The 13,084-nt window shown below is 37.2% G+C and overlaps 1 protein-coding gene across 6 annotated transcripts in view; it reads left to right on the top strand.

Annotated features, from left to right (window-relative positions):
- LOC124160105 (ras-GEF domain-containing family member 1B-like) overlaps positions 1-13,084 on the top strand; it is a 445,667-nt gene that overhangs the window by 393,832 nt on the left and 38,751 nt on the right. For all 6 annotated transcript variants that reach the window (XM_046535849.1, XM_046535850.1, XM_046535852.1 and 3 more), the window contains one exon: positions 7,188-7,331. In XM_046535849.1, coding sequence (XP_046391805.1) covers positions 7,188-7,331 — 144 coding nt within the window. The remainder of the gene's footprint in view (positions 1-7,187; positions 7,332-13,084) is intronic.

Raw genomic sequence — 13,084 nt, forward strand, 5'->3', positions numbered from 1 at the left:
TCAAAACTCGGAGGTCAACGAGTGGAATTGTGGCAGTTCTTGCTGGAGCAGCTGTCGCTTGGTCCAGTCAACTGCAAAGGTCAGTGGCCCTGTCAACTACAGAAGCAGAGTTTGTCGCAGCCAGCGAGGGTGCTAAAGAATTGTTGTGGCTTCAGCGGTTGGTTGGTGAGCTTGGTTACCTTAGGGAACAAGTGCCAAATTTATTCGTTGATAGCGCAAGTACTGTGAAACTTACTAAAAATCCAGAATTCCATAAGCGCTCAAAGCATATTGAAGTGCGTCATTATTTTGTGCGTGAGTGTTGTTTAAATGGTAAAATTGCAGTCAATCACATTGACGGTGAAAAACAAATAGCTGATATTTTGACGAAACCACTCGCGCGTGTGCGTTTTGAAATGCCCCGAAGTGAAATGGGTGTCTGGAAGCATGAATGAGCGAATGAATGGATGAATGCTTTTTTTTTTTCTTAATGAGTTCAGTTCTGTGCAGTGACTTAGGAGGAAGTGTTGAAGTTAAGTGCACTGCACACCAGCGACACCACGGAGTGGTAGTGAACTAACAAGAGTTGCTATTCTACACAGGGTCAGACCCTGGTGGTCCTTGTGTGTGTTTGAAGCGATGTGCTCGCGTTCAGTACCGAGTCTTGTATGGGGCATTATTTTGCTAAACTTTAATAGATGAGATTAAATTTAAATGAAATGTGTAATTTGCTAGTAATTTGTGATAAGGCAGTAATTGTTTATAAATTTACAATTAAGTTTTCACTAAAAGTGAGGATCTATAAAAAAAATTGTCAAGTATTCTCTACGATACTCACTCTCCCCGCATTCCAACCTGAAGGTTGGTTTGAAAAGGTGAGGGTAGAGCTCACCCCTGACACTTAATCACACAACCGCGCATGCGAATATCACACCTTAAGGAGGGGGGCCAGTTCCTTTCCCTGGGCTAGTTCTACAGATAATTATTAATTTTGGGGAGCCCAAAGTTTCACCTCAGGTTTGAACTCCTGGAGCCCATCTGCCAATAGTCAGTGGCTACATCCAATAGGTCACTCAGTGGCATAGCCAGGTTTTAGGCCTAAATTCAAAAGGCGGCGCCCCTTACAATTCTCCCCTCCTTCCCTTCCCCTATTGGTACCCCAAGACATGACTGCTCCACTTGCCCTGGGCGATATATATTGTGAAATATCGCGATAATTAATTATATCGGGAATACTAATTTGAGTTTTGTACATTATCGATAAATGATTGTCCGATAAATAGGGCCCAATAAAAGTATCGGGACCGATAGAATATTGGAACCGATAAAATATCACGATATATCGTCCAATAAAAATATCGGGTGCGATCGATATATTAACTGAGCCATTAAAAATATCGGAATCGTTAAAAATAGTCTTCCGAGAAAATACTACGGAACTACTATTATAAGGTAGAAATATCCTTTCGATGTAATATAAAGATATATCATCCGATAACAAATATTGGGCCTGATAAAAATCGCCATTTGATAAAATACTACGCTTGATAATCCGATAAAAAAATCGCCACTGCTAAAATATCATGAAATATCATCCAATACAAATTGCTGCTCCAATAAAATATCACGATTTATTGTCTCATAAAAGCCGCAGCTGCGATAAAACATCGTGATTTATCACCAGATCGCGTCGTCGCGCGCGATAAATTATCATGTTTTGGCATCCGGAAATTACTTTGGGAAAATGTTTATGGCTAGAATATGTATAGGGTTGGCCTTCGTTTATGCTAGACCATAAATCGGTGCGTTAAAAACTCACTAATGTATGGTACATCGCGATATTAAATAGGAGGTATTTTTTCATCGAATTATATAACGTGATATATTTTATCTGAAGGCAAATTTTTATTGGGCTGGAGATTTTTTTATGAAATGATACATCGTGGTATTTTATCGGTAGGCGATTTTTATGGGGTCCGATATTTGTATCGGATGATATCTTTCGTAATATTTTAATGGATATCGGATGATATTTATGGTATTTTTTTTGCTCTCGATATTTTTATCGCTTTTCGTCCGAGATTTAATGACGTTTTATGATAATTGTTCCTAAAAAATGGTCTATTACTCGCTTTTACCGCAAGAAAGTCCCCGGGAACAAACCTATTTCGCCAAAATATTTCGAAGGAAATCCGTGACGCGCCATTTCTAAACTAGAATGCGCCGTGGTTTTTTTAAATAACTCATCGTCACTGGTTGCTACATTTGCGTAAGAAATAATTAAGCTTCTCCTCGTTTTCAATAATATTATCGGTGAGAGCTCGTACGTGCGTCACTACGGGAATAATAGCCAATAATAAATATCGGTCTTCATTTCAAATCAACAATCGAGCGTTTGTTTCACTGTAATGTGCCATTTCTCGGATTATTTACGCTTGTTTTTACAAACGAGACAAGAGATTGCAACCATACAGGAGAGGAAAAGGAAATGAAAATTTGCTTTATATTGCTTCAGAAGATGAGATGTTTGAAGCAGCTAATATGCCAAAACTTCTCTGGATGACGAGAAGGATTTAAACAACTTTGAAGAGCTCCTAAAAACCTCATCTCTCTTCAAATCATTTGTGAGTAAATTGACTGTTATCCGCTCTACTTCTTCCATCAAATTAACCCTTCTATTTTCCCTTCTTGTGCCATATAGTAAAGTTAAAATTTATTTCGGTTTCCTTTCTCACAGGTTTAACATCTTAGATAAATTGCAGTTGATCATACTGATGGAGTTTTCAGCCCATGTGACCAGAAATGTGTGTACGAATGAATTTGCTCGCTGCATCAATTAGGATGGAGAGCTTGGAAAAATTATGTTCAATAAACCCTACATCAATAAGGCTATTTGCAGTTAGTATCAATTTTTCTATTTAATGTGTTATCAAAATTAGAAACTTTCAGCTTCTTGATGTTATTTTTTCCTTTGTTTGCAGTCCCACTATGGAAGAATTTCCCTCAGGGTAAAGTAATTAAGAAGAAGGCAAAGATCAACAAAATTGCTTAACCCTCTGAGTGCCACGCAACGATATATCGTCGTTTGCAGAATGCGCCAGAAGTGCCTACGACGATATATCGTCGTCTATTATGAAGCCCGCTAAAACAATATTTTTTTCATACAATCAATATTTTTTTTTGTATAGTACCAGAATGGTTTCTTTTTTATCGCGTTGCATTATAATTTGAATTGTTAATTGCAACGATCAACATATTTTATTAATTTATATGACCATATGACGGATGGAAATTTCCGAGGACCATTTTAGGTCTTTACGAAACAGCTTCTTGATGTTGTACTTCATAAGCCACATTGTTAGGTCACCTAAAATCAATTGACTACCATCTTATACAACCTATTTTGTAGTTCTACCAGTTGTATTATTTTTTGCGAACACCTATTTCTTTTTAACTTATTTGAAAAATGTTCTCCCCTGCGAAGCGCGTCGCATTCTTTTTCACAGCGCGACGATATATGAAGACACGAGGTTTATATCTCTGCTCAGTTACTTCCAAACAGGTCATTTGTAACTCAATGGGCCATTTCAACCGTGTTTTTGATCTTTAGCACTGAAAGAGAGAAGAGAAGATACTATGTAATTGATACCGTGCTATCTCTCGCAGCATGTGTATCGGTCAGCTGGAGCGCTGAGTCGACAATGTGACTCCGATTTCCAACCTCGTTTTCATGGCATCTAAGACAGTAGTAATTGAAATATGATGATGGTGAGCATAAAACAATACATTGTGTGCCGTCTTTTGCTATCTTCTACACAATGACATTTCCCCACCTATATAAAGCTAACAGTTCTGTGTAATTGCATTTTGCCTCCTCGAAATTGAAGAAGCCCATTGATTCAGTAAATGGCGTCAACGTCGAGAAATGAATTTACGCTTGGTGTCGATGATGACCGACTAGTTGAATATATAAATTCGCTAAGTGATGGTGACGACAACTCTGTGCTAAGTGAGGACAGCGCCCATTCTCGTCGAAACAATTAGTGAAGAGGAACTGACATCAGACTCAGATGAAAGTGTGATATTATTTGCTAAGAAGAGACCGGCAAGAATTGATTATAGTGATGACAGTGACAGTTCTGATGAACTTGAAAGTGGAAGTGGAAGCAGTGATCGTTCTCCTGAATTTGTTGCAGTTCAGGACAATTGTGATTTACCCCAGGCTCCAGGTTTTGAATTCTTGGAAACTCCTGGGCCCAAACGTCTTCCGCCTCAAAATTCTCCTCCAATCGCATACTTCGACCTCTTCTTTACAAGAGCATTCTGGAACTTGGTTGTGAAGGAGACTAACAGGTACGCTGAACAGTTTTTGGCTTCACATGATCGACTATCACCAAATTCGAGAATGCAGAAATGGCGCCCAGTCACAGTGGAGGAAATGAGGGCTTTTATAGCGGTGTTCATGGAAATGGGTATCACGAGAAGAACATCCATTTTTTCCTACTGGTCTACTAACTCTCGCTTTATCCCTTGGTTTGGAAAGATGTTTTCCAGAAATAGGTTTCAACTGATTCTGAAATTTTTCCATTTGACAGACAATACGAAACTATTTCCACCTGGTCATAAACTCTAAGATCCCTGTGCTAAAGTTCTTCCCATTGTTGATCATTCTAACTATGTTTTTTGCCACCATTTTACCCCTCATCAGTACCTAAGTATAGATGAGTCATTAGTAGGCACTAAAAATCACTCCCAGCTATTGCAGTATTTGCCTAACAAGCACCATCATAAATGGGGAATAAAATTCTGGATGCTATGCGATTCTGTGGTGAATGGCATTTTATTGTTATAAAGGGGCAAAAACCAAAGAAGACAGCGAAAAAATAAAAAAAACACGGCTTAGGGCATGTAGTAGTAAACAATTTACTGATTGCTGGAAACTATTTTTTGAAAGGGTATCATGTTGTAGTGGACAATTTTTTCAAAAGTATAGATTTAGCTCGTGATTTGTTCAAAAAAAGAACATTTTTAACTGGTACGTTGAGACGTAATAGGAAAGGAATTCCTCAACCCCTCAAAGAAAAATTCAGCGTGGGTGAAAAAAAGTATGTTAGATGGGAAGAGCTCCACCTCCTTGGATACCGAGAAAAAAAATCACAGAAAAATCCAGTGTTATTACTTTCAACTAACTCGATAGCCAAAAGCAATTACGTTGTTCGAAAGGGTCAAACATTGCCAAAGGAAAGGCCACAAATTATTGAGCAGTACAATCGGTATATGGGTGGGATTGATACTTCGGATATGATGCTTTATATGTAGTTATTTAAATGAGAGAAGATCGATGAAATACTGGAAGAAAGTAGTTTTCAATGTAGTTTCTAGAATGGTACTGAATGCCTATATCATCTATAAATCAAGCAATCCTGGGAAAAAATTTTCAAGATTGCAATTTATGTCTGAAATAATAGGCAGTATTGAGGGTGAATGGTTTCTCACAAAGAATAATCTGTCAACTCCCAGCGCAGTGTCAACGGGAATATGCGGGATAAGGAAATTGCCAGGGAGGAGGGAAAAAGTTTGTGTAGTATGCAGTAGGAAAGATGGCGGCCCCGTCCACAGATCTAGAACAGTTTGTGTTAAATGTGGAAAAGGTCTACATGGACACTGTGTTTCCTATCATATTTGTGAATAATGTTACATTCATTTATTTCATTTGGAAGTAAGTTTGAAATGTTGCAATTTTTTGTATGAATGTCAACTAACATATGTTTAATAACTTTTAGTGTAACTGAATAATTTTTTTGTAATAATTACCGCAAAGTTTTGCTATTTTTATCCAGATATCTCTGTCATACAGTTTTCACATGTTTAAGACTCATGGGTGAGAAAATATTCGTATTATAATTTTCTTGATATCTCCTGAATTTTATGCAACTGTCATTGCAAGAATAAAATGTAAAAAAACTGAAAATTTGTGCAATTTTCTTTGCGATTATGTGACAATTTTCTAGAAAAACAATGAAATTTTATGTCTATGCCCAAGGGTTAAGCAACTAGAGACAACTGAAGGGAAAGGAAATGCTTCAGAATCAACCGTAATGGCCAATGTAGATGATTTTTCTCGATTTGTATTTGAAGAGGGAGAAAAGGAACACTAAAAGGAAAATTAAAAACAAATCCTGAGGAATTTCTTCTTGTAAAATCTATGTGTTTTTGTTGCAATGAATCCTAATAAAGGTTGAGTTTCATATCTGAAGTGTTTAATTTATCCCTAAATGACAATCTAAATACAGGAATTATAGTATGAATTGTTATTAGAAGAACAAATAGGTTTGGTCACAAATAGTCAAAGTGAGTTCAAAATGAGGTCAAAATGATAGGTAGTCATTTAAGGTCATATTGACATCATCATGAGTCACAAAGGATGTCATTTCAAGGGACCATTTTGAGGTCACCGTGACTACCAACCCATGACTTGAAAATGACATCAAGATGATGTCAAAATGACTTTTCATTCCTCCTTGGGAATCAGTCATATTCAACCATTTGGTAATACCCCAAAATGGCAGAGTGTAAAGAATGCACATAACATGTATGTGTAATTATATGGCAGAATATGAAATCCTTAATGATATTTGTTGAAAAATAAAGTAAATCTTTAATGCAAAGGGCACAATTCACTAGGGCCACAACAAAGCAAACACTCTTCCCATTTCTACTGCTCCATCTTTCACTGACCACCTCAGCAACGTGGAACACTTGCCTCTCTGCAGCTAGGCATCAACGTTCTATGGATAGCTGAGACTTCAATTTTTAAAAATGGAGATCTTCATTGTACAATACTTTCTTACAATCTTGCAATCATTTTCTGTAATAAGCAATAGAGAGAACATGTAAAAAGTCTTCTGATACTCATATCATTGTCCTGTCGACTCCGCATCAAGCACAGGCTTTGCCAAATCCTGCTCAGGGTCAATATGTATGTCCCCCACCTGTAAGTGAAATTTGACGTTTCCTGGTCATCTAGAAGTGGCCACACAAGTATTATCATAGTCTCCTTCTCTCATAATTGTGAATGTCCAACTGTGAATGTTGCTAATTCTATGCATTCACTTTTTGTGTATCATTTTAATGAAAATGGTTACCTACTACTATGCTCAATCAGTAGGCTCAGCATATCTGTCTCATGGGTGAATCTCTTTGTTTAGCATGTCAAGAAGAAGCAGAGGGTTAAAGTCATGGAATACTGGATAGAAACAGCGAGGGAGTGCTTCAACATCGGAAACTTCAACTCTTTAATGGCCATCATTGCTGGACTGAACATGTCACCTATATCGAGGTTGAAAAAGACAGTGAGTACTTATATATTGCATTCTCCGTGTGTGAAAATGGAGTCTTAGAGAATGGAGAAAGAGTCAACCTCAAGGTATACCCGACGGCAGCACCACGTACGGCTAATATCGGTACTGCTTCCATTTTCTAATAGCCGTTTTAGCAATAAATCAGAACCCAGTGAGAAATGGGTGGTGGAATCCACGTGGAACCCACGTGGAGAATTAACGTGGATACCACGTGTTTTGGTCGTGGAATCAACGTGGAACCCACGTGGAAATTTGGTGGAAAAATTAAAACAGCAGTAGGTGCTGTCCTAAAACCATTAAAACCTCAACCACTCTATATCTAAACCTTCTATATATGTGTCTACGATTTTTCATATGCTCTCATGGCTGCCTTTCCACGAATTATATAAAAATAGAATGTGCGATACATTTTCACATAACTAGCGTGGTTTCAGGATGATAAATGACGCAATGTCACCAGAGAGTTAAGTTCCACAAATTAGAAATTCTGTTTAACATTTTATGATAATCACCACAAATCCACTTGAAATCAACGTGGATTCCACGTGGGTCCAACCACTCAATATCCACCACCACCAAATATCCACCATTCAACGTGGATTCCACGTGGGTTCCACGTGGATTCCACCACCCATTTCTCACTGGGAAGTAATTGATGAAATCTTGTAGTCTACCAAAAAGGTTGACTCTTTCTGTCGATTAGTTTTGATTACATACTGAGGTTTTGAAGAAATCATGTAGTCTACCAAAAAGGTTGACTCTTTCTGTGGATTTGTTTTGATTACATGCTGAGGAATTGATGAAATCTAGTAGTCTACCATAAAGGTTAACTCTTTTTGTGGCATTCATGGTTAGGCATTGTTATGATTACGTAAGAAGTAATTTTATCTTTATCTTTATCTTTATTCATCCACGGCGAGGATTGGCCCTCGCGGATGTTGTATACAACACATTTATAAAAACATTCGATACAACGAAACATACAAAACATGTACATTGGATCAAAACATTAGAAACACATACATTACAAAGATTACATTTAAAATAAAAGAGAAGAAAAGTCCAGCTCAAAATACTCATGAATTATGAGTACAGTGGATAATTGCACAGCCACTTTTCCAGCACATTTTTCAGTCTAGTGATGCTCACTGATCTGGCTTTGCTGGGTAATTTATTAAATAATTTTACTCCCAAATTGTCAGACTGGTTGTTGGTCTTAAACAGCCTACAGTAATTAATATTTAGGCTATTTTTAGCCCTAGTGTCATGAGAGTGGATGGTGGATCGTATGGGGTAGGTATCTAAGTTATCTTTAATGTGCATAATGCTGCGAAACACAAAGAGGCTGTAGATGGTGAGGATATGAAAGTTTTTAAAAATTGGCCTGCAGTGGTCACGGGGCCCAGCACCACTCAGAATCCTCACTGCTTTTTTTTGCAGTTTTAGAATTTCTTTGGTTTCATTTGCATGTCCCCAGAGTCGAACACCATGGGCAAAAATACTATGAAAAAAAGCAAAATAGGCTAATCTCATGTACTTTTCATTGACACAGGTTTTAAGTTTCCTCAATAAGTACAAAACCCTAGAGAGTTTTTTGCTGACTAGGAAAACATGTGAATTCCATGTCAATTTAGCGTCAATATTGAAGCCTAGAAGCCTGACAGGATCATTGTTTAGCTCAGTACTTTTAAGACAGCATGTAAGATGTTGTGTCTTGCCATTGTTCAGAAAGAGATTATTGGCTGTAAACCAGAGTTGAGATTCTTCTATTGCCTTTTTTGTAAGAAGTCTGACTTGGCTAGGAGTATTGCATTTCTGCACCAGAGTGGTGTCATCTGCATATATCATGCAGTCCATAGAAAGATTGTAAGGTAGGTCATTGATTAGAATGAGGAACAAGAGAGGACCAAGGACGGACCCCTGAGGAACTCCATGTTTCACTGGAAGAAATTCAGATTGGTTGCAATTTACTTGTACCATCTGCTTTCGATCAGTGAGGTAAGAGGTCATGAATTTCAGCTCACTGTTTATGAAAGCCGTAGTATTGGAGTTTTTGCAGGAGGGTAGCATGATTGACGCAGTCAAAGGCAGAGGTTAAATTACAAAGTGTGAGTGAGACACATTGCTTGTATTCAAATGCCCTTGATAAATTTTTTACCACTGACTCAACTGCCAATTCAGTGGATTTCCCAGGGCGAAATCCAAACTGGGAAGGGGTGAAGAGATTGTGTTTCTCAAAGTGTACTAGAATTTGTGTATAGGCAATAGTTTCTATTATTTTAGCGATCACTGATATAATGGTGATGGGCCTATAGCTGTTGGGAAGAGTAGTGTCTCCTTTTTTGAAGACAGGTATGACCTTGGAATATTTTAAGGAGTCTGGGAAGTATCCAGTGGAAAAACAGGCATTAATAATAATAGATAGAGGATGAGCTATAATATGTATTATGGACTTAATCAGATCATTGGAAAGCCCATTGATGTCACGACTGGTGGAGTTTTTAAATTTTTTTACTACATTGAAAATATCCCTCGTACTAATCAATTGCCACTGAAATTTAGGAGGGGATATCAGGTGTTTATTGAGTAGTGCTAAGGCATCACACCTGTTATTTGTGATTTTTGATAATGTGGTGTCCACGGAATTGACAAAGTGATTGTTGAAGGTATCGGGATCAATTGTAATAGGAGATCTGTTTATAGAAGTGCCTTTTTCCCTATTGATCACATTCCAGGCAGCTTTGAATTTATTAGAGGCACTATTAATGAAATCCATGTTCGCATTTTGTTTCGCTTTTATTGCTGCGGAATGATACTCCTTATTCAATCTTTTATACACTTGTTTAAGATCCTCAGTGGGTAGTCGCTTGTACTCATGATAGGCATGTAGTACACTTTCCCTGCGTATTTGGACCTCGGGATTGTTTGAGTGGCCACGTGATTTAAAGAATTTTCGGACTGGGACAGCTTTTCTGGGAAAGGATTCATTAAAAAGGGAGATTAAGGTTTCAAAGAACAAAGAGAAATTTGAATGACTGTCGTTGTGTGAGAGTAAGCTAGTCCAATCCACACCACAAAGCAGGCCTTTAAAGACTTCAAGGCCGTGAATGGTGATTGGACTTATGTACCTAGTGCTGGATTCCCTAGGTGGACTATTGTTAATTGCAATCAACTGAAAGAGTATGGCCATATGGTCTGCAGCAAGAGGATCGATGACAGTAAGGTTATATGCATGAACATTAAGAGTGGTTATCACATTATCAATACATGAATTGTTCCTAAAATTCGTGAATTTTTAAAATTTTTTTAAATCCTAAAATTTCATGAATTGATTAAATCTAGTAGTCTACCAAAAAGGTTGACTCTTTCTGTGGCATTGTTATGATTACATGCTGAGGAATTGATGAAAGCTAGTAGTCTACCATAAAGGTTGACTCTTTCTGTGGCATTGTTATGATTACTAAAAAAGTAATTGAGGAAATCTACTAGTATACCAAAAAGGTTGACTCCTTCTGTGGCATTGTTTTGATTACATGCTGTGTAATTGATTAAATATAGTAGTCTACCAAAAATGTTGACTCTTTCTGTGGCATTGTTATGATTACATTAGAAGTAATTGAGGAAATCTAGTAGTCTACCAAAAGGTTGACTCTTTCTGTGGATTTGTTTTGATTACATGCTGTGAAATTGATGAAATCTAGTAGTCTACTAAAAATGTTGACTTTCTGTGGCATTGTTTTCATTACACGCTGAAAAATTGATGAAAGCAAGTGTCTACCATAAAGGTTGACTCTTTCTGTGGCATTATTTTGATTACATTAGAAATAATTGAGGAAATCTAGCAGTCTACCAAAGGGTTGACTCTTTCTGTGGATTTGTTTTGATTACATACTGAGGAATTGAAGAAATCTTGTAGTCTACAAAAAGGTTGACTCTTTCTGTGGAATTGTTTTGATTACATGCTGAGGAATTGAAGAAATCTTGTAGTCTACCAAAAAGGTTGACTCTTTCTGTTGATTTGCTGTGATCACATAAGAAGTAATTGATGAAATATAGTAGTCTACCAAAAAGGTTGACTCTTTCTGTGGATTTTTTATGATTACAAACTGAGGAATTGATGAAATCCAGTAGTCTACCAAAAAGGTTGACTCTTTCTGTGGATTTGTTATGATTACAGACTGAGGAAATGATGAAATCTAGTACTCTACCTAAAAGGTTGACTCTTTCTTTCGATTTGTTTTGGTCACAAAAGAAGTAATTGATGAAATATAGTAGTCTGCCAAAAAGGTTGACTCTTTCTGTGGATTTGTTTTCAACACATAAGACGTAATTGATGGAATCGAATAGTCTACCAAAAAGGTTGACTCTTTCTGTCGATTTATCTTCATTGCACAAATGCGGAATAACCTAATTGTTGATGCACAAAGGTTAAGAAAAGACTTAGCTCTTTCACAAAATATAATTTATTTGCGACCGGTTTTGATACAGCGTATCATCATCTTATAAGAAGCGTATCATCAGCGTATCATCTTTATCCAATGAATGTATAAAAAACTTTCACACTGATATTGTCAATCACTTCCCTTGAAAAAGGAAGATTACGATTTTTCACCGGTGCCAATAATGTCAGCAAATAATGCCCTCTTTTTCTCATCCCCAAGCTGAGCCTGTTTCCAATCTTCAAAATTCCTCTTGTAAAGATGATGATACGCTGTATCGAAACCGGTCGCAAATAAATTTTATTTTGTGAAACAGCTAAGTCTTTTCTTAACCTTTGTGCATCATGAAGGAGTTTCACCATGTTACGCCAACCACCATCGCATTTAACCTAATTGTCTATAGTAGAGGGAATCTAAAAATTTATCTCTTTCACTCACATTGTTATAGAAATGCTCTTCGTGTCACTACACACATTATCTTCATTAACATGTTTTATTGAATGAAACGGCTTCTTGTTCCTCTATAACCTTTCCTCCATTCCCCGCCATTGCTTTATTATTGTTTGTGTGGTGTCCCTGTGTATTTACACGTAGTTCTTTTACCATCCGTTTTGGCGCTGCTGTCGGGTATACCGGACAGTTGACTCTTTCTTCATTCGGAACGACTTGTGAAAATGTGGCCTCAGTGTTAGTCAAACCTAGAGCCCAGGTACCTTCTCATCTCTACCATCTTCCACTTCGCTTTTGCCAATTTAGTCTTGTCCTTCATCCTTCCCCCATCTGTGAATTTTAAATTGGTTTAATTGCAAACTTTTGGCGTGGTTTGGAAGGGATTCCAAATCCGTTACAAATCACTCTAGTGTAATAGCATAAGTGTTAGCTAATCATACTTTCTATAATGTCAATCTGAATGCTGGACATGAGTTGGACTATATCATGCTGTAACTTTCTCTCTTCTACAAGATTCCAGAAAAGTGCTCAACAAATTTTCTTTACCTTTTGTTCTATAGTGATGGGCCAATTAGATTCCTCAAGTCTGTGCCAAGAATAGGAATCGAAAATGAGTATTTACCAAGGTCAAAATTCAATTTCGATTCCTCAGACCTAATACCTCAAACCACAAATTTATGTGTGACCCTGTTTCTAACAGTCATTTGCATTTTAGCACCACATAATATTAAATACAAAACACATTCGATTGAGCATAATGACCCTTTCATCCATTCCATAATCCTATTTTTAAAAATAGATAAAGTTGGTTCTGAAATTTAGCATTATATTTTAACTATATATAGTGATGATATG

This window comes from Ischnura elegans, chromosome 6 (assembly GCF_921293095.1).
Source record: "Ischnura elegans chromosome 6, ioIscEleg1.1, whole genome shotgun sequence".
NCBI classification, from domain to species: domain Eukaryota; kingdom Metazoa; phylum Arthropoda; class Insecta; order Odonata; family Coenagrionidae; genus Ischnura; species Ischnura elegans.